Genomic DNA, 22,749 nt, shown 5'->3' on the forward strand with positions numbered 1-22,749 from the left:
TCTGGAGGCAGAAATAAAGAATGGGACTCAAAGCAACATGGACTGTTCCCTTAAATTGTTTGTTATGGCTGAACCTGAGAGCTGAGAATGTCCTATGGGTGACCTTGGGTAATTTTATAAAAATCAATCAACTATGATTATCATGGCTTCCCCACCAAGAAAATAAATACAATTTAACAAGTAATCCCCTCACTCCAGAAGCATGTAGGCTACATAGTTTGGGGTGTTTTTGTTATTCTTTTTTCCTTAAAGGGGGGAACTGGAATAGTAGGGTTGATCAGGGCACGAGAAGAAGGGTTGTAAAATAAATCTTCAGAGACTATTTAATGTTGGATGAGAATATCCATACCACCTCTTTTTAATCCAGCAATTAGTTTCCTTTTCAAGCCCAGAAATATTTTTAGCTTTAGAGAAAAATATGATGCAATTTAAGGGGAAGTGGATAAAGCAAGGGCTTGGGAGTTAGAAGATCAAGAGTTCTAATCCCAACTCCACCATCTGTCTGCTGTGTGACCTTCGGCAAGTCATTTAACCTCTCTATGCCTCAGTTACCTCATCTGTAAAAAAAAAAAAATGGGGCTTAAATTTGTGAGTCCAATCTGGGACAGGGACTGTGTCCAGTCTGATTTTTTTTTTTTTTTTTTGATGGTGTTTATTAAGCGCTTACTATGTGCAAAGCACTGTTCTAAGCGCTGGGGTAGATACAAGGTAATCAAGTTGTCCCACGTGGGGCTCACAGACTTAATCCCCATTTTCCAGATGAGGGAACTGAGGCCCAGAGAAGTGAAGTGACTTGCCCAAAGTCACACAGCTGACAAGTGGCGGAGCCGGGATTTGAACCCATGACCTCTGACTCCAAAGCCCGAGCTCTTTCCACTGAGCCAAGCTGCTTCTCTGATTAACTTGTATCTACCTCAGCACTTAGAACAGTGCTTCGCACATAGTATGTGCTTAACAAGTACCATAATAATTATCATTATCACTTACCTTGAAGAAAAAAATATCAATACCTCTAAATGGGTACATATCTCTGCTTACACACATACCTCACCCTTCCCCACCAAGCATATACACATATGCATTCTGACATTTTCGGTGAACACCTTAGCACTTTAATGCTCTGCCAGTTACCTTTCTACCCAATTGTTCCCATGATCTTTGCCAGTAGCAGTACACCTAAGCTTGTTAGAAATGTGCTTCTAAATGAATGTGCTTCTAATCAAACACTTAAATACCATAATTATTACACACACTGGTTGCCACATTAAGGCTGATCAGATCCTGATGTGCATATAGCTATAATTCTATTTGTTCTGATGATTTTGACACCTGTCTACATGTTTTGTTTGGTTGTCTGTCTCCCCCTTCTAGACTGTGAGCCTGTTGTTGGGTAGGGGCTGTCTCTATATGTCACCAACTTGTACTTCCCAAACGCTTAGTACAGTGCTCTGCACACAGTAAGCGTTCAATAAATATGATTGAATGAATGAATCCTCTTTTTTCTGATTAGAAAATAAGTGGGGTGGAAGAACCGGTCAGGGGGTGGGGTGAAAGCAACATCTCTTTTCAGGCATATATCTGTTTGTCTACCTATATTTTGGGAAAGTCTCTGCCATCATAAGCAGAAATATAATTTGAAAACTGCTAAATATATTTGGTTGCAAAGATCCTCTTCAGCAATGACCCGGTTGGCTGCTTCAGATTCACAGGGACTTATCTTTTCCCCTCTACTTACTTATTTATGATATTTGTTAAGCACTTACTATGTGCCAAGCACTGTTCTGAGCACCAGGACAGATACAAGGTAATCAGGTTGTCCCACATGCGGCTCACAGACTTAATCCCCATTTTACAGATGAGGTAACTGAAGCACAGAGAAGTTACGCCCAAAGTCACACAGCTGACAAGTGGTGGAACCAGGATTAGAACCTGCGACCTCTGATTCCCAACCCCGTGCTTTTTCCACTAATCTGAGCTAAGGAAGCAGAGAGACTTAGTGGATAGAGCACAGGCCCGTAAGTCGGAAGGATCTGGGTTCTAATCCTGAATCTACCACATTTCTGCTGTAGGACCTTGAGCAAATCACTTAACTTCTCTGTGCCTCAGTACCTCATCTGTAAAATGAAGATTAAGAGTGTGAGCCCCATGTGGGACAAGTACTGTGTCCGAATTGATTACCTTGTATCTACCCCAGTGCTTAGAATGCTTAACAAATACCATCATCATCATCAGTTCTGCCACAAGAGGTATCCCAACCAACCCACTCTGCATCGTGCGTGCAGAAAGGTCGCTCTGAGGCCAATTAGTCCCACCTGCCTCAAGAGTTTTGCTTTGAATGGAAAGCACCTGTAACCTCTATGGGGCCCCGCTGCCACAAAACCAGCCTCATCGTTCGCATTCAGCAAAACATTGTGGCATAGTGGTTAGAGCACAGGCCTGGGAGTTAGAGGCCATGGGTTCTAATCCCAGCTCCCCCACTTGTCTGCTGTGTGACCTTGGGCAAATCACTTCATTTCTCTGTACCTCAGTTACCAAATCCGTAAACTGGGGATTGAGACTGTGAGCCCCACATGGGAGAGGGACTGTGTCCAACCCAATTTGAATGTAGCAACCACAGCACTTAATACAGTACCTGGCACAGGGTAAGCACTTAAATACCACAGTTACTATTATTATTTCAGTCTAGTTATTACCTATTCACCCAGGTGTGACAGGGGGCAAGCATCTCGAGGCAGTGGGTTGGACTAAATTCATTCATTCAATCATATTTATTGAGCACTTACTGTGTGCAGAGCACTGTACTAAGCGCTTGGGAAGTACAAGCTGGAAACAGAGATGGCCCCTACCCAACAATGGGCTCACAGTCTAAATGACCTATGGATCTCCCTTCCACCCCAGGAAATGGATGGTTACTGGACAAAACCCACATTTGCTCCAGGATGAAGGGAGAGTGCTTTTGGGTGGGGATAGGGAATGCTAAATGTTGTAGGGAGGGAGGAATCTGGGAAGGAATGTGGAATTGGGGAGGGAGAGAGGGAGAGAGAGAGAGAGAGAGAGAGAGAGAGAGAGAGAGAGACGCCAAGGGCAAGTTCAGGTTAAACTCTCAGGCTGAGTCTGTGAGGAATGCATGCCCACCACCTTTTTTGGGAAGAATCCGGATTAGCCTCACGCCTGATCTGTTGGAGCGGAGCCTCGGAAGCCTTCGAGGTGGGCTTGTCCCAGGCCAAAGATGCGGAAAATCAATTTGGCTGGCAAACAAGAACCCCCGAGAGCTCACTGCACGCTCTGTAATCCTATCTACCCGCAGCTCAGGAAATAGATGACGAGCCCTCACGTATTCATAGGGGGTGCAAGGCATAAATCAGATGGCACGGATTGGGGGTGAAGGAAGAGGAGCTCTACCTGGCTACTAAATAATCAAGCCCAGGCACACACAGTCTCTGATACCCAGGGTGGCAGCTTCACGCTCACTCTGGTGGGAACTGCTGCTGCTTTCTCCTTCTCTTTTTTTTCATTTCAATTACAACAGATATCGGATGAAATTTCCCCCATTAGCTAGCATCGCTTATGCATCTCCCCTGCTCTTCCTTTAATTAAAAAACATGCTTATTGCAATACTTGCCAGAATCACTTTAACGGTATTTTAATTGTAATGTCTCTGCCTGATTAAAAAAAGAAAATATGAACCAGAATCTGCTTGTAAAATGTTCTAGGATGTATGCAAGTGTGCTCTCTCCCTCTCCCCTGCACCAGAATGGCTATAGCAGGGTATCCTGTGAAGTTACCAACCCTCCAATCACACACTGGGCACAATAATACATGGGAGAAGCTTATTAAGGCCACAGAAAGCTGTGTGGCCTACTGGCTAGAGCACAGGCCTTGGAGTCAAGGACCTGGGTTCTAATCCCAGCTCTATCACTTGTCTGCTGTGACACACTGGGAAAGTCACTTCACTTCTCTGGGCCCTGGTTACCACTTCTGTGAAATGGGGATTAATACTGTGAGCCCCAAGTAGTACAGGGACTGTGTCCAACCCGATTGTCTTGTATTCACTCCAGTGCTTAGTACAGTGCCTGGAACATAGGAAACACTTAGATACTGCAATTACTATTATTATTGAAGGCTGGGAGAATGGTGATTTGTCCTACATGAAGGGGGAGGAAATTCCAGGCCAGAGGGAGGATATGGGCAAGGGCTCAGTGGAGGGATAGATGAGGTCCAGATAAGGTTAGTAGGCTGGCAATGGAGGAGAAAAGTATGTAGGCTGGGTTGTAGGAGAAAAATCAATGAGTGAAGATTAGGGGGCAAGCTGATTGAGTGCTTTAAATCTGATGGCAAGGAGTTTCTGTTTGATATGAGGATGGATGGGTGACCACTGGAGGTTTTTGAGGAGTGGTGAAATGTAAATTGAATTTATTTTTAGAAAAATGAGTTGGGCAACAGTGAAGTAAGGACTGGAGAGAAGAGAGACAAGAGGCAGGGAGGTCAGGGAGGGGGGCTGATGCAGTAGTCAAGGTGGGATAGGAGCCCACTGTTGGATAGGACCGTCTCTATATGTTGCCAGCTTGTACTTCCCAAGTGCTTAGTACAGTGCTCTGCACACATTAAGCACTCAATAAATATGATTGAATGAATGAATTCTTGGATCAGTGTCATAGTTTGGATGGGGAGGAAAGGGTGGATTTTAGCAATGTTGTAAAGATCAAACTGGCAGAATTTGGTTACAGATTGAATATATGAGTTGTATGAGAGAATGGAGGGAGGCATGGCTTTCTCTCCCTGTTTTACCCAGTAAAGGGTCTGGATCAACTACACCTTTCATTCAGCTTAAAACTTAATATTAAAACACAAATTCCTTAAAACACAAATATTGAGCTGACTCAACGGCTACACAGGCACTCTCACACTCCACAGTAGCACTCAAGGAGAAGAGAGAACAAAACTTACAGCTCAACATAAAGGAATGATATTGCCAGTGCTTAGAACAGCGCTTTGCACATAGTAAGTGCTTAACAAATACCATTATTATTATTTTTAATGATAATGGTAGAGCTTTTCATCTAGTGTGACTTTGGGCAAGTCACTTAACTTCTTTGTGCCTCAGTTAACTCATCTGTAAAATGGGGATTAAAACTATGAGCCCCCCGTGGGACAACCTGATCACCTTGTAACCTCCCCCGTGCTTAGAACAGTGCTTTGCACATAGTAAGCGCTTAACAAATACCAGCATAATTATTAGTAGTAGTAGCCATAGTAATGATATTTACTAAGCCCTTACTGTATGCAGAGCATTGTACTAAGTGCTGGGGAAAGAATATACTTTGCAGAATCATTTTACAGTCTTGACTCTTGGAAAGGCCCTTTCCAATGGCCATGATATTCTAAAATCTACAATCCTAGGATTCAGTCAACCAGCAGATACCCATGTGAGTCAGGGTTAATAATTGGGTTCTGGAAAGAAGAAGTGGGTAACTTTTCAGGGTGCACAGATAAATTGAGTCTCATGATCTCTGCATTTCCCAGGGTGTTGTGGGAATTACAATGGTTCATTTATTTAAAACAAGGAGAAAAGGCAACAGGCCAAAAGAAGAAAATTAACTATGTATCTGAAATGGGTATCAAACTCATCATCCTGATTCTCTGGATTTATTACGTATGTACACTGTGCCAAGGATTGAATTAAGCACAAAAGTAATAGGAGAAATACTATTATGAGAGTGGAAGGAGAAACATTCCCAGGCCTAGAAGAACTTACGTATGAACATTATTTGTTACACATTCACCTTGAAAGAACAAGATGTTTTGTAATGTAGCCCAGTTACCACCATAAAACAAACAGATTACACAAAAAGGCATTTGCCAAAAGGAGCATACTCCCAGAGAGAGGGTCACGGAACTATGAAGGAGAGGCCAAAATGTGTTATCTCAGAAGACTTGGAACTAAAAGCTTTATGGGAGTCACTGGCTCAGGCCCCAGGAAATCACCAATCAATGGCCCTATTTACAGGCTGGCAGGACATTTGGTCTGGCTGGGATGGGAGAGAGAAGAGTGGAATTAATGCATTAGGGGACGGCAATAGGACTGAATATTTTGAGAACTGTGCATATGTGACGTAATGAGGAGTGTAGCCTGTAGAACAGAGAAAGAGAAATGACCGTGACAGAAAGAATTTTAATCAGAGTGAAGGATGGAAACACCCATGAAAGAAAACTATTTTTTCAATATGGAACATGACTTTTGGAAGACTAAGGGTCATAAACCAATAATAGAATAGAGAAGACCATTTAGAATAAAGCCCACGAATTCCTATAAATAGAGTATCTGCCTTAAAGAATGTTTAAATAAAATGAAATGAATGTTCCTGGGACATTTCAATTTTTTAAAGTCTATGGGAATAAACTGGACCTTTCCTATGAAGGATAAACTGGGGCAGAGTTCAGACAACTTAAACCACTAGTAAGCCCCGTCTTCTGTGTCCCTGAATCTACTTAGCCTCTGTAAGATTAGTTTGGGCTCATCCTAATCACTGCTCCCTGACTTCTGTTTTTCTCCTACTTCTCTCCCTTCCCTGTGCCACCCACCTCTCCAGCTTCTATCCCCAACCAGTACTGCTGATATAGTGAGTTTTTTGAGTACAGGACTGTGTTTTTGTCCTTTCCTGAGTGCGCTGCACTCAGTAGGTACTCAATAAATAGTATTCCTACTACTACCTGGGGAGAAGCTGAAGACTATGACAGGACAGGAGGAGGAGGAGACTTTGGCTGATTTAGGGAATTTAATGGGTGTAAGGAAGGGAGAATATCTCCCCATGTCTCCAATTCTCACTTTCTTCCCACCTTTGTTCCACCGACAGGAAAGTTATCACATCTATTCCCAGAGTTCCCCATATCCAGGAAAGGGGGCCCCATCCCTGTCTCTCCACTTTCCATTCACAAGCTCTCTGATTTTGCTCAGGAACTGCTTAATGATAGTGCCAAGAGGGTGGAGATCTTCCTTTGTTGCTGTGGCTCATCATAATTACTAGGAATAAAAATAATAAATTTTAATTCTAGGATGCCTTTGGCCATCGGGATCTTAACACAAAAGAACAAAAATATAATTAACTAAACCAAGGCAATATGCCCAACTCCATCCCAGCTCATTAGTATGAATTGATTAGGCTAATTCTCTTCCGTGCTTAACGGGACCCCAAAAATATGAAGGGGGAGAAGGGAGAAAAGACAAAGACACTGGACGGCCAAGTTTATGAATGTGGTATTTATGCAAGGAGTTTGGCCACTGTAAACTTGTCACTGAGCACATAAGCACTTGGTGGTGTTATATTTGAGTAATGGCTGATTAAGTACACAATAGAGGTCTGGGAACCTGGTATTGCTAAAGTAATAACAAATTTAATTAATTAATTAATTCAATCATATCTGTTGAGCACCTACTGTGTGCCAAGCACTGCCTAGGGTGCTTAGGAAAATACAATACAGCAATAAGAAAGACAATCCCTGCCCACAACGAGCTCACAGTCTAGAGAGGGGGAGACAGACATCAATACAAGCAAACAGACATCAATAAATAAATAATATTGGCCTAGTGTAAACAGCATGGGCTTGGGAGACTATATGACCTCAGGAATTCACTTCAATTCCCTAGACCTCACTTTCCTCACCTGTAAAATGGGGATTCATTACCTGTTCTCCCTCAGCCTGGCTCAATGGAAAGAGAAGGGGCTTTGGAGTCAGAGGTCATGGGTTCAAATCCCAGCTCCACCAATTATCAGCTGTGTGACTTTGGGCAAGTCACTTAACTCCTCTGGGTCTCAGTTACCTCATCTGTAAAATGAGGATTAAGACTGTGAGCCCCCCGTGGAACAACCTGATCACCTTGTAACCTCCTCAGTGCTCAGAACAGTGCTTTGCACATAGTAAGTGCTTAATAAATGCTATCATTATTATTATTACTTAAGTTCTGAGCTCCATGTGGGAGAGTGACCCAATTACCTTTTCTCTACCCAGCGCTTGGTACAGTGCTTGGCACATAGTAAATGCTTAACAAAAACCACACAACTGCTTCCTAGAAATTTACGGACTGGCTTGTTAAGACTAACACTTGCCTTTGTGTAAGATGGGTAAGAGGTAAGACATGTTTAAGGAAACAGGGAAACTGAAGCCCAGGGAGGTCAAGAGGCTTCTCAAGGTCACATAGCGGCTCAGGGGTGAAGCTAACACCTAGATATTCAATAGTGCCTTCCAACGCCTGGACTCTGTGCAGCTGGAATCTGAAAATATGATGCTAAAAGGCAAAGAAACATTCCCCATTCCTAATAAAACAGACCTGATCCGTGTAGCATACGGATAGAAGTTAATATCATCAGAGGGTCACAGGTACCAGTTCACGAGGGCAGAGGATGGGTTGAATTTTCTGAGCATGGCTGAGTCACAAACTGGGTTCCCTCTCTTCCTGGCAGCCCTTTGCGGAAATTTTATTCTAGTCTGCCTCTTGTGTGAGACCATAGATTAGCTAAGAAGGTTCTTCTACTGTAAGACTCTTCATTCAGACATGCTAACTTTACGATTAAATCATCTTTGGGGCTGAAATTTCTCGCTCTAGATAGCCTCAAGGAGAATTTCTTTGGAATTTAAGAAAATTCTACTCAGCTACTTTTGTTAGTAGCAAAGCAGGGAAGCAGAGAGGGGGGGCATTAGCCTACGTGTCTGAAGGCTGATGGAGCTCTCAAAGGTTCGGCATTAGAGAAAAACACTTTCAGTTCCCTTTTTGTAAAAAAGCAGACATGCATAAATCACAGATGGACTTTGTTTCTCCAATTCTAACCTGATCTGTGGGTCCCTTCAGTAAGTCAGTAGTTTGGGTTTTGGTTTTGCCACAAGTTTATGTTTTGGAAAAAATCATTTCAGAAGGTGATAATCTTGACCCTGCTTTTCTTTCTTCTGTTCCTGTTCTGACTGTCAAAATGATGGGGCTAAGAGGTTGTTTGTCCCTTCAGCCTTAGGAACACAACACGGCAATTCTTATTTTACTCAGGGAGGACTGAATGTCAGAAGCAGCCCAGTCCTCCAAAGGTCTTGGGTAAAGAATTAATACAGGAAAATACGAGTGCAAAGCACTTATTTTTTCCCTGGAATAAAATACATCAGTCGGCGCCAGTTCCATTTCAAGGACTGAGGAAAACAGTATTTGGGCAATGCCTCACGTGCTACACCAGAAACTTCTATGAGCAGAAGTACTCAACAAAGTCATGATCTTTACCAGCGTGGGGACCAAAACAGGGAAGAGATTTAGTGGGGAGAAAATGGATCAGAGCTTGGGAGGGACAGGCAGTTTTCAAAGGATGAAAGGCCAGAAAGCCATCAGTTTGGGTCTTTTCAAAGCTGTTCTCACAAGCACTTAGTAATAATAATAATAATGGTGGCATTTATTAAGCACTTATTATGTGCAGAGCACTGTACTAAGTGCTTGGGAAGTACAAGTTGGCAATGTATAGAGATGGTCCCTACCCAACAGCGGGGTTAATGTTAACCAATAAATTACAGATATGTACACAGGTGCTGAGTGGCTGAGGGAGGGGCAAATAAATGAAATAGAAAAATAAATAAGTGAATGTAAACTATATGTATATATGCATGCAAATACAATTATTTTATAATGGCATTTATTAAGTGCTTACTATGTGCAAAGCACTGTTCTAAGCACTGAGGAGGTTACAAGGTGATCAAGTTGTACCAAGGGGGGATCACAAGCCTTAATCCCCATTTTACAGAAATAGAGACGATTCCTACCTAACAGCGGGCTCACAGTCTAGAAGGGGGAGAAAGAGAACAAAACAAAACATATTAACAAAATAAATAGAATAAATATGTACAAACAAAATAAATAAATTAATAGAGTAATAAATATGTACAAACATATACATATACACAGGTGCTGTGGGGAGGGGACGGAGGTAAGGCGTGGGGATAGGGAGGGGGAGAGGAAGGAGGGGGCTCAGAGGGGGCTCAGTGTGGGAAGGCCTCCTGGAGGAGGTGAACTCTCAGTAGGGCTTTGAAGGGAGGAAGGGAGCTAGGTTGGCGGATGTGCGGAGGGAGGGCATTCTAGGCCAGGGGGATGACGTGGGCTGGGACGTAGTCCTCCTCCACTAAATGACAGACCATCACTCTCCCTACCTTAAAAGCCTTATTCATTCATTCATTCAGTCGTTATTTATTGAGCGCTTACTGTGTGCAGAGCACCGTACTAAGCGCTTGGGAAGTACAAGTTGGCGACATATAGAGATGGTCCCTACCCAACAACAGTCTCACAGTCTAGAAGGGGGAGACAGACAACAAAACAAAACATGTGGACAGGTGTCAAGTCGCCAGAACAAATAGAATTAAAGCTAAATGTACATTAACAAAATAAATAGAATTGTAAATATGTACCAGTAAATTAGGGTGATAAATCTGTACAAACATATATGCAGAGGACGTGGGGAGGGGAAGGAGGTAGGGTGGGGGGGGATGGGGAGGAGGAGAGGAAAAAGGGTATTAAAATCGCATCGTCTCCAATAGGCCCTCACTTCCCTTTAGCCCCATGGTACTTACTTTGGGGGGTTGATGCCACTTGGGCACATAGCGAGATTTGGAACAAGGATTTGTATCATTGTTGTTATAAATAAAATGAACTAATGCTATTTATTAAGTGCTGACTGTGTGCAGAACACTACATTAAGAGCTTGGGAGAGTGCAATACAACAGAGCTGGTAGCTGGGTTCCCTGGAGCTTACATGTAAGTGAGGTAGTCTACATCAATCACATGTATTGATAGCTTACTGTTTACACAGCATTGTACTAAATGCTTGGGAGAGTATAATACAACAGACTTGATAGACACATTTCTTTCCCACAAGGACCTTACAGTCTACATAATAATAATAATAATAATAATAATAATAATAATAATAATAATAATAATGGTATTTGTTAAGCGCTTACTATGTGCGAAGCAGTGTTCTAAGCACTGGGAGATACAAGGTGATCTGGTTGTCCCATGTGGGGCTCACAGTCTTAATCCCCATTTTACAGATGAGGTAACTGAAGCACAGATAAGTTAAGTGGCTTGCCCAAGGTCACACAGCTGACAAGTGGCGGAGCGGGCATACGAACCCATGACCTCTGACTCCCAAGCCTGTTTTCTTTCCATTGAGTCATGCTACTTCTCTACATCCATTCTTTTGTTTGGCGGGTATGCCATCTAGCAGCTCTATCTTTTCCCTTTACATCACTAACTTATGGTTTAGTAGCCCATTAGGAATCTTTTGTGTTCATTTATCTAAATCCTTCTTGAGCTTTCTGATACTTTCGATTGCTCAATTAATGATATTTATTCAGGGCTTACCATGTGCAGAGTGCTATCCTAAGCACTCAGGAAAGTACAACAGAGCTTTCAGTCTACATAATATGCAGCATGGCCTACTGGACAGAGCATGGGTCTGGGAATCACAAGAACCTGGGTTCAAATTCTGACTCCCCCACTTGATTGCTGTGCGACCTTGGGCAAATCATTTCACTTCTCTGTGCCTCAGTTACTTTATCTGTAAAATGGGGATAAATACTGTGAGCCCCAGGTGGGACACGGGTTGTGTCCAATCTGATAAGCTTGTACCTACCGTGGTGATTAGTACAGTGCCTGGCACATTGTAAGTGCTTAACAACGTTAAATAAAAGTGTCCAACACTAATGAATATTGCCAACTAGAGTGAATGTCATCTTCTCCCTAACAAGTCTAGATATTGCATTGACTATAGGATTACAACAAAATTTTCAAAGGATTGAGCACTAAAAGGTGAAGGGAGCTGAAATACTTTAAATGAGACAAGAACAGGAAAAGGACTTTTTATGGCATTTGTTAAGCACTGTACTAAGCTTTTGCACTTCCTCCACTGAGGAGGAGAGAAAAATGGAGAATGGGTTCAAATTGCAACAGGATGATTTGGAGAAGAAACGAATGCAGTGAAATTGAGGTGCACAATCACTGAGGCGCACTGTTTCAGCGGAACGCAAATCCGTGCCATAATTTCAACAATAACACTGCTAGCATGGTCCGCATGTTGTCATTTCACCAAGGAGCTATTTTTGTGACTATAAGGGTTGTTGAACTGTGGCATGGGTCTCAAGGAAATTGGATAATCCCTTTCCCTGGAAATCATTACAGAAAGGGCACTGCATTTCTAGGTTCGTGTTTAGGATTCCCTCTGCCTAGGTACAGAGGGAATAATTCCTTGGTAGCCCCTCCCTAAGATTCCCCCTCTCCACCCCCCTGCCTTACCTCCTTCCCTTCCCCACAGCACCTGTATATATGTATATATGTTTGTACATGTTTATTACTCTATTTATTTATTTTACTTGTACATATCTATTCTATTTATTTTATTTTGTTAATATGTTTTGTTTTGTTCTCTGTCTCCCCCTTCTAGACTGTGAGCCCACTGTTGGGTAGGGACGGTCTCTATGTGTTGCCAACTTGTACTTCCCAAGCGCTTAGTACAGTGCTCTGCACACAGTAAGTGCTAAATACAATTGATTGATTGATTGTGTACAGACATTTCCTATTCAATACTGACCCCAAACCCTTCCTCAGTGCCAAATCTTAACCTATTACAGAACAGTACATGGGAGCCACAGGATGGAAGGTGAGGCAAAATATCATTCCATATTTATAAATTATTTTATTTCCCAACAATATTTACAAATGTACATCACAGTCCCTTTTGCTGTTCACTATCCCTAACAATCGCCCCTTGAGAGTCGAGGGACAATTACTATGAAAAGGGCAAGACACGGAGATGTGGTCAGAGATGAACTTAAGTCAACTGAGGTTGGGCAGAACAGCCTGTCTTGGCTCCTCCCCCTAACCCTAACCCCAACTGTTGAAATAAACACGTGGCTCAGTGGAAAGAGCACGGGCTTGGGAGTCAGGTGTCATGGGTTCGAATCCCGGCTCGACCACTTGTCAGCTGTATGACCTTGGGCAAGCGACTTAACTTCTCTGTGCCTCAGTTACCTCTTCCGTAAAATGGGGATTAAGACTGTGAGCCCCACGCGGGACAACCTGATCATCTTGTAACCTCCCCAGTGCTTTGCACATAGTAAGCACTTCCCAGCCTTCTCAGACTGAGCCCTTTCCTTCCTCTCCCCCTCGCCCCCCTCTCCATCCCCCCCATCTTACCTCCTTCCCTTCCCCACAGCACCTGTATATATGTATATATGTTTGTACATATTTATTACTCTATTTATTTATTTATTTTACTTGTACATATCTATTCTATTTATTTTATTTTGTTAGTATGTTTGGTTTTGTTGTCTGTCTCCCCCTTCTAGACTGTGAGACTGTTGTTGGGTAGGGACTGTCTCTATATGTTGCCAACTTGTACTTCCCAAGCGCTTAGTACAGTACTCTGCACACAGTAAGCGCTCAATAAATACAGTTGATTGATTGATTAATAAATACCATTATTATTATTAAACAAACAAACAAATGCGAGGCTCAGTGGAAAGAGCCCGGGCTTGGGAGTCAGAGGTCATGGGTTCGAATCCCGGCTCCACCACTTGTCAGCTGTGTGACTTTGGACAAGTCACTTAACTTCTCTGGGCCTCAGTTACCCCTTCTGTAAAATGGGGATTAAGACTGTGAGCCCCACGCAGCACAATCTGATCACACTGTAACCTCCCCAGTGCTTTGCACATAGTAATCACTTAATAACTACCATTATTATTATTATTAAATAAACAAATGCGAGGCTCAGTGGAAAGAGCCCGGGCTTGGGAGTCAGAGGTCACAGGTTCCAATCACGGCTCTGCCACTTGTCAGCTGTGTGACTTTGGGCAAGTCACTTGACTTCTCTGGGCCTCAGTTACCTCTTCTGTAAAATGGGGACTAAGACTGTGTGCCCCACGCGGGACAACCTGATCACCTTGTAACCTCCCCAGTGCTTTGCACATAGTAAGCACTTAATAAATACCATTATTACCATTATTATTATTATTAAACGAACAAATGCGAGACTCAGTGGAAGGAGCACGGGCTTGGGAGTCAGCGGTCATGGGTTCCAATCCCGGCTCCGCCACTTGTCAGCTGTGTGACTTTGGGCAGGTCACTTGACTTCTCTGTGCCTCAGTTACCTCTTCTGTAAAATGGGGACTAAGACTGTGCGCCCCACGTGGGACAACCCGATCACCTTGTAACCTCCCCAGTGCTTTGCACATAGTAAGCACTTAATACATACCATTGTTATTATTACTAAACAAACGCGAGGCTCAGTGGAAAGAGCACTGGCTTGGGAGTCAAAGGTCATGGGTTCCAATCCCGGCTCCGCCACTTGCCAGCTGAGTGACTTTGGGCAAGTCACTTGACTTCTCTGGGCCTCAGTTGCCTCATCTGTAAAATGGGGATTGACTGAGCCCCATGTGGGACAACCTGGGTACCTTGTATCCCCCCAGCGCTTAGAACAGTGCTTTGCACCTAGTAAGCCCTTAATAAATGCCATCATTATCATTATTATCCTTATCAGTATTATTATTATTATTATTATTATTATTATTATTATCATCATCATCTACTCTGACCTTTGACATGCAGAGAGGCGAGGATAGCAGTGCTGGTGTCCAGCAGCAACGAGTGGCCACTCTCCACTGTGACATTGTCGTCATCGCGTGGGCGTCCTGCAGGGAGCCAACTGTGATCCCAGGACCACCCATGGCAGAACTGAAGGGGAAAGCTGCCCTGGAAAACAAAACAAAAGTGGCTGTGAAAAGGGTGAAGTCTGTAGCCGGCGATGGGGTGGCTGGCGGGGGGAATCCATCAAAGCTACTCTGCATTCCTGGAATTCCAAAATCCTGGGAAATGAGAGGAAGGAATGCCAAACCTTCTCGAGGAGGCGAAGCAGTGTGGCCTAGTGGAAAGAGCACGGGCTTGGGTGTCGGAGGTCGTGAGCTCAAATCCCACTCGGCAGCCGTGTGACTTTGGGCAAGTCACTTTTAACTTCTCTGTGCCTCCGTTACCTCATCTGTAAAATAGGGATTAAAACTGAAAGCCCCACCTGGGACAACCTGATTTCCTTGTATCTACCCCAGCGCTTAGAACAGTGCTTGGCTCCTCCCCCTAACCCTAACTGCTGAAATAAACACGTGGCTCAGTGGAAAGAGCCCGGGCTTGGTAGTCAGAGGTCATGGGATCCAATCCCAGCTCCACCACTTGTCAGCTGTGTGACCTTGGGCAAGCCACTCAACTTCTCTGTGCCTCAGTTACCTCTTCTGTAAAATGGGGATTAAGATTGTGAGCCCCACGCGATAGTAAGCACTTAACAAATGCCATCATCATCATCATATCCAGCACTGATTATGTTAACTTGCCCAGAAGTTCGATCAAGGATGGATTAGACTGTATCTTGGGAACATCATCATCATCATCATCAATCATATTTATTGAGCGCTTACTATGTGCAGAGCACTGTACTAAGCGCTTGGGAAGTACAAATTGGCAACATATAGAGACAGTCCCTACCCAACAGTGGGCTCACAGTCTAAAAGGGGGAGACAGAGAACAAAACCAAACATACTAACAAAATAAAATAAATAGAATAGGTATAGTATCTACCGAATAATAATAATAATGGCATTTATTAAATGCTTACTATGTGCTAAAGCACTGTTCTAAGTGCTGGGGAGGTTACAAGGTGATCAGGTTGTCCCACATGGGGCTCACAGTCTTAATCCCCATTTTACAGATGAGGGAACTGAGGCCCAGAGAAGTGAAGTGATTTGCCCAAAGTCACACAGCTGACAATTGGTGGAGCCGGTGTTTGAACCCATGACCTCTGACTCCAAATCTACTGCACTTTCGCAAGCCTTTAGTACAGTGCTCTGCACAGAGTATACACTCAGTAAATAGTACTGATTGATTCAGCTCCAGTCATTTCCCAGAGATAGGGGTAGATTCAAGCTTTTTATTTTTACAGGTATGCATTGGGCCCCAGACAAAAAGTCATAAATAGCTTAGGATAGTGGGAATTAAAATGCTCCACTTGATGGTGGCATTTTGCTTTATGTCCTTCATATCATTTTTCACAAGCTCTGCTGCCAGTTTATAGATACATTCCTGCCTTCAAATGCCATTCACTATTTCTCCCTCTCTACCTAATTTGGTATTACCACCTTTCCCTCTGCGGCTAACAAAGCCCCATGCAGAGACAAAATGTTCACTGACTTCAGAATCACGGCAAAATAGGGAGAGACATGGGAAAATTGACAGAAAAAGAGACAGAGAATAGGGTAGACAGATAATAATAATAATAATAATAATAATAATAATGGCATTTGTTAAGTGCTTACTATGTGCAAAGCACTGTTCTAAGTGCTGGGGAGGATACAAGGTGATTGGGTTGTCCCACGTGGGGCTCACAGTCTTAATCCCCATTTTACAGATGAGGGAACTGAGACCCAGAGGAGTTAAGTGACTTGCCCAAAGTCACACAGCTGACAAGTGGCAGAGCCGGGATTAGAACCCATGACCTCTGACTCCCAAGCCCAGGCTCTTTCCACTGAGCCATGCTGCTTCAGTAAGAAAGAAAAGATTGCTTATTCTGCATCTCTGGTTTACAAATATCATCATTATTATTATTTCACTTGGGAGAATCCAATATAACAATACAGCAGAGTCAGTAGACACATTCCCTGCCCACAGTGAACTTAAAGTCTAGAAGGGGGAGGCAGACACTAATATAGATAATTTACGGGTATGTAGGTAAAACAGTTGAACAGTGTGGCCTCAAGAATAAAGAATGGCCTGGGAGTAAAAAGGACCTAGGTTCTATACTCAGCTCTCCTACCTGTCTGCTGTGTGACCTTGCATAAGTCACTTCACTTCCCTGGGCCTCAGTTCCCTCATCTGTAAAATGGGAATTAAGAATGTGAGCCCCGTGTGGTACAGGGACTCTGTCCAAATCAATTTGTTTGTATCTATTCCAGTGGCTAGTGGTGCATAGTAAGTGCTTAACAAGTGCCACAATTATTATTATTAATATTAAGTGCTGTGAGGCTGAAAGAGGTGTGCATAAAGGGAGCAAGTCAGGTGAAGCAGTGGGAGAAGAAGAAAGGAGGGCTTAATCAGAGAAGGCCTCTTGGAGGAGATGTGCCTTCAATAAGGCTTTGAAGGTAGGGAGTGTAATCCCTTCCTTCCTTGCCTACTTTCTCTCTTCCTCCCCAGAAAGCCTAGCCCTCTCCATATTTAATCAACACACAACTGTTTTAGAGCTATTTCTCCTGCTTCGCCCGACCTTCCTCCCCAGAAGTCCCTTTCCGGTGTTTACCTGTTTCTTTGGATCACCTGTCCTGCAGGAAAACATCGCCCGTTTGTCCCTAGCCCACCCCAAAAAGCTTCCCCTAACAGTTGAATGCAATGTCAATACTTGATTCTGTTTATCCCCGTGTTCTATTCCTACAAACAGTTAAATGTCCATGGCAAAAAATCACTAAAGGAGCACTCTCGCTCCATCCCATTCCCCAGCATTGCCAAGGGAGCTGGGCACTCAAAGCAACGCACAAGGGTAACACTGAGAGGTGTCTCCAAAACACTTTCTCTCGCCCCCCAACCCAACTCCTCCATAGCTTTACAATAATAACAATAATGATAATAATAATGATGGCATTTGTTAAGCACTTACTATGTGCCAAGCACTGTTCTAAGCGCTGGGGGGAGGGGGTACAAGGTGATCAGGTTGTCCCACGTGGGGCTCACAGTCTTCATCCCCATTGTACAGAGGAGGGAACTGAGGCTCGGAGAATTTAAGTGCCCAAGGTCACACAGCAGACGTGGAGGAGTCGGGATTAGAACCCATGACCTCTGACTCCCAAGCCCGGGCTCTTTCCACTGAGCCATACTGCTTTTCTAAATCTCTACAAAACTCTACATTGGTGCAGGAATAGGATGCAGGGGGTGGGGAGAGAAGGACAATAACTCCCTCATTTTGGATCATCATAAAGTAGGTGTTTGGGTACCCTAATGTCAATTAACCAATCAATAGTATTTGCTGAACACTTACTGTGTGCAGAGCAGTGTACTAAGCTCTTGGGAGGGTACAACACAACATAATTGGTAGACACTTTCTCTGCCCATAATGAGCTATTGTCATTCATCCTAAACACAGGGTTCCGTGGCTGAGCAATGCTCAAGTCTCTTCAGTGCCGATAGATTTGCTAAGAGAAGCAGTGTGGCTCAGTGGAAAGAGCACGGGTTTGGGAGTCAGAGGTCGTGGGTTCTAATCCTGCCCCCACCACTTGTCTGCTGTGTGACCTTGAGCAAGTCACAACTTTTCTGTGCCTCAGTTCCCTTATCCGTAAAATGGGTATGAAGACTGTGAGCCCCACGTGGGACAACCTGATTACCTTGTATCTACCCCAGTGCATGGAACAGTGCTTGGCACATAGTAAGCGCTTAACAAATACCACCATTATTATTACTATTATTAAGCTCCAAGACCTTTTGTTTGTGATCCTGTTTGGCAGTTTAATGTTTAGTATGTTACATAGGTGGCACCAAGGTAATGATGCTAGGAGTCTGATGTGATGTCCGTGGTGAGTCCAGAGCTCTGAGCCTCAGAGAAGAGGGTGGGATATCAATATAGTTCTGGAATAATCAAGATAACGTGAAGTACAGGGGAGTCCAAATTTACCCAACTGACAAATAAAAAACAAATAATTGTTTTTAAAAGTCAGGTTGTGTGTAGAGTGCCTGGGAGCGTGATAATATTAGCCATTCAGTTCAGGTCTGTGGGAGAGGTTAAGCCCACCTAATTCATCCATAGAAACTAACCTCCAACTGACTGCAGAAAAAGACTCATTACTAGATATTGATTGAAATTACTAGATTACTATAGATTACTAGATTGAGAAGCAGCGTGACTCGGTGGAAAGAGCCGGGGTTTTGGAGTCAGAGGTCATGGGCTCAAATCCCGGCTCTGCCAATTGTCAGCTGTGTGACTTTGGGCAAGTCACTTAACTTCTCTGTGCCTCAGTTACCTCATCTGTAAAATGGGGAGTAAGACTGTGAGCCCCATGTGGGACTACCTGATTACCGTGTATCCCCCCAGCACTTAGAATAGTGCTTGGCACATAGTAGGTGCTTAATAAATGCCATCATTATTACTATTACTATTATTATTAGATATACATACCTGTACTTATGTACATACCTGTAATGTATTTATTTTAATGTCTGTGCCCCCTGCCCCAATCAATCGTATTTATTGAGCGCTTACTGTGTGCAGAGCACTGTACTAAGCGCTTGGGAAGTACAAGTTGGCAACATATAGAGACAGTCCCTACCCAACAGTGGGCCCCACCAGGCTTTGAGAACATTGTGGACAGGGAATATGTCTGTTTATCGTTATGCTGTACTCTCCCAAGCGCTTGGTACTGTGCTTTGCACACAGGAAGCACTCAATATGTATGATTAAATAAATGAATCCATGTTTAGTGTGTGTGGTACATGGATAAATATAGATAAATATGGTACAGTAGACCCCTTGTGGTCGAAGAAGTAAAACCATGCAAATCCTAAATTGTCCCAATTTACACCCAGGCAGAATGTGGAATTAGGAATTCAATCCAGGATCCAATTGAGAGTTCTTTGGCAGCCCCGGCGGACTGCGACTGAACCATATTGCTAAATCCAGACAAGATCAAAGCTGGGATTTAATTAGTACCACAAATGGGAAAAGATCACCACGGAAAACACTCAAGTTAGAATTTTGGTAGGTCCTATTTAAAGCTCCGGAGGATTAAATCTGTCAGGGCCAGGCTGAGTATTTGATTAACTGAAGTCAGCCGTGTGATAAGCTTAAGGAAAAGCCTGCAAAATAAGGTTTTGTTCAGGGTGACTCCCAAATTAAGATAATGACCAAATTAACTTCCTCCTGCTTCCTTTTTACAGCAGGTATCACTTAGGGAAAGAAAAATACATTTACTCCATGCAGATCACTTCTGGCTGGGTCTCAGAGAGGTAAGCAGGCAGCTCCTCTCAGGAAATGGGAAGTTCTCCACCATCTGATTTCCTTTTGTTCTGCCCCAAGGGGAACGCAGGTCCTCCCCAAGTGGAGAGAAGCTTCGCAATAGGCCGAAGAGCCAGCCACCTCTCAGGATATTGCAAATGATTCTGGGAGCTCCCAGGATATTTTTGATAAGCACTGTACTTCCCAAGCGCTTAGTACAGTGCTCTGTACACAGTAAGCGCTCAATAAATACAATTGATGATGATGATAAGCATAGTGATGAGAGAAGCAGCAAGATCTAGTGGAGAGAGCCCAGGCCTGGGAGCCAGAAGGGACCTGGGTTCTAATCCCAGCTCCACCACTTGTCTGTTGTGTGACCTTGGGCAAATCACTTAACTTCTCTGTGCCTCAATTACCTCAGCTGTAAAATGGGGATTGAGACTGTGAGCCCCATGTGGGACAGGGACTGTGTCCAACTCGATTAGATCGTATCTACCCCAGAGCTTTGAACAGTGCTTGGCACATCATTATCATCATAATTTGTGTGGGGGAGTTTGTCCTTCTGCCAGGCCTGTGACCATACTGTAATGGAGCAGAAAATAGGGTGTCCTCTTTGATTTTTCCATTTTTTTAATGGTATTTGTGAACACTGACTGTGTGTCAGGCACTGTACTAAGTACTAGGATAGACACAATTACCTCAGCTGTAAAATGGGGATTGAGACTGTGAGCCCCATGTGGGACAGGGACTGTGTCCAACTCGATTAGATTGTATCTACCCCAGAGCTTTGAACAGTGCTTGGCACGTCATTATGATTATACTCTGTGTGGGGGAGTTTGTCCTTCTGGCAGGCCTGTGACCATACTGTAATGGAGCAGAAAATAGGGTGCCCTCTTTGATTTTTCCATTTTTTTAAAGGTATTTGTTGAACACTGACTGTGTGTCAGGCACTGTACTAAGTACTAGGATAGATACAAACTAATCAGGTTGGGCACAGTTCATGTCCCCCATAATAATAATGATGGTACTTGTTAAGCGCTTACTATGTGCAAAGAACTGTTCTAAGCGCTGGGGGGATACAAGATGATCAGGCTGTCCCACGTGGGACTCACAATCATAATCCCCATTTTACAGATGAGGTAACTGAGGCACAGAGAAGTGAAGTGACTTGCCCAGAGTCACAGAGCCGATAAATGGCAGAGCCAGGATTAGAACCCATGACCTCTGACTCCCAAGCCCGTGCTCTTTTCACTAGGCCATACTGCCCCATCAGGCTCACAGTTTCAATCCCCATTTTACAGATGAGGTAACTGAGGCACAGACAAGCGAGAGAGAGAGAGTCAAGTAGAGGCCTAACCATTCCATTCCGAACTTGGGCAGTGGCTGGCGAGTGGAAGGCAATCTGCTACAAGTCAAAACTCCCCTATGCTAGGCCACAGTGGCACGGGAGAAAGATGGGAGTGGAGACTCAAGTTTACTGAGGCAACGGTAAAACAATTCTGTATTTTTACCAAGAAAACACTATGGATACACTACCAGAACGATTGCAGATGGAGGAGGGGCATCCTGGGAGAGATACGTTCATGTCGTCGCTATGGGTTGGAGACGACTTAACAGCATAAGATAACCTAGCACTTAGCCTAGTGCTTGGCACATAGTAAGTGCTTAATAAATACCATCATTATTAGCCCAACTAAGCTTCACTGTCTCCTCCTGAAGATACTCGGTTATTATGGTTAGAGCTCCTGAACCTCTCACATCTCTCCCTCTCCTCACATCTACTAATAATAATTATGGTATTCGTTAATTCCTTACTATATGCCAGGCACTGTACTAAGCTCTGGGTTGGATACAATCAAATCGGGCTGTCCCATGTGGGGCTCACAATCTTAATCTCCATTTTACAGATGAGGTAACTGAGGCTTAGAGAAATGAAGTGGCTTGCCCAAGGTCACAAAGCAGACAAGTGGCCGAGCTGGGATTAGAACCCACGACTCCCAGGCCTGTGCTCTATCATTCATTCAATCGTATTTATTGAGCACGTACTGTGTGCACAGCTCTGTACTGAGCGCTTGATAGCATGCTGCTTCCGATAGTACTCAGGATATGCCTTCAGGTAGTGCCACTGTTCAGTGCTCCTTGTTTTATGGAAGCTAAAGCACCCGGGTTTTGAAAACTACACACACTCACTCCCCAACATGGCCAAGTGAGAAGATTGACATACTCAAGGTAGCCTTTTCCATGGTGTTGACAGATTGCCATTTAACCAGCGAGCACGGAGCAAATGTTCCCGTTTCCAGTGACTAGCATGAGACAAGGTTAACATTTTAAGTGATGGGCTACAGCCTGTTATTTCCCCATGCAATAGACCCAGGACTGCACCGCATTTGAAAACACTTAATTTTAAGTGATGGAATACATGGAGCGTTCTTTCCGGGCTGTGAACCTCTGACAGCTCAGCTCCTCGGTTTCATACACCGGGGAAACCTTGGTATGGGGTGGAGGGGGTTTTGGATAAATACATACATTCTTTTTCCTTTCCACCTGAAGGGAAACGGAAGGAATATATGTTGGCAGGGATCGAAAATGGAGGAGGAGGTGAATATGATGATTGCCGATGTATCTGACAACAGTATTCGCTGCCATCTGCTCTAATTATCCCCTAATGCTTGGACCACCATCTCCATACAACAAAAGAAATAATGATCTCCTCAAGGGC

General features: G+C 43.8%; 1 protein-coding gene across 1 annotated transcript in view; it reads right to left on the reverse strand.

Moving 5' to 3' along the window:
* The window catches only part of PKHD1 (PKHD1 ciliary IPT domain containing fibrocystin/polyductin), a 388,392-nt gene that overhangs the window by 240,919 nt on the left and 124,724 nt on the right, over nt 1-22,749 (reverse strand). Inside the window, exon 35 of the mRNA XM_038772975.1 lies at nt 14,611-14,767. Coding sequence (XP_038628903.1) covers nt 14,611-14,767 — 157 coding nt within the window. The remainder of the gene's footprint in view (nt 1-14,610; nt 14,768-22,749) is intronic.

This window comes from Tachyglossus aculeatus, chromosome X1 (genome assembly GCF_015852505.1).
Source record: "Tachyglossus aculeatus isolate mTacAcu1 chromosome X1, mTacAcu1.pri, whole genome shotgun sequence".
Taxonomy (NCBI): Eukaryota; Metazoa; Chordata; class Mammalia; order Monotremata; family Tachyglossidae; genus Tachyglossus; species Tachyglossus aculeatus.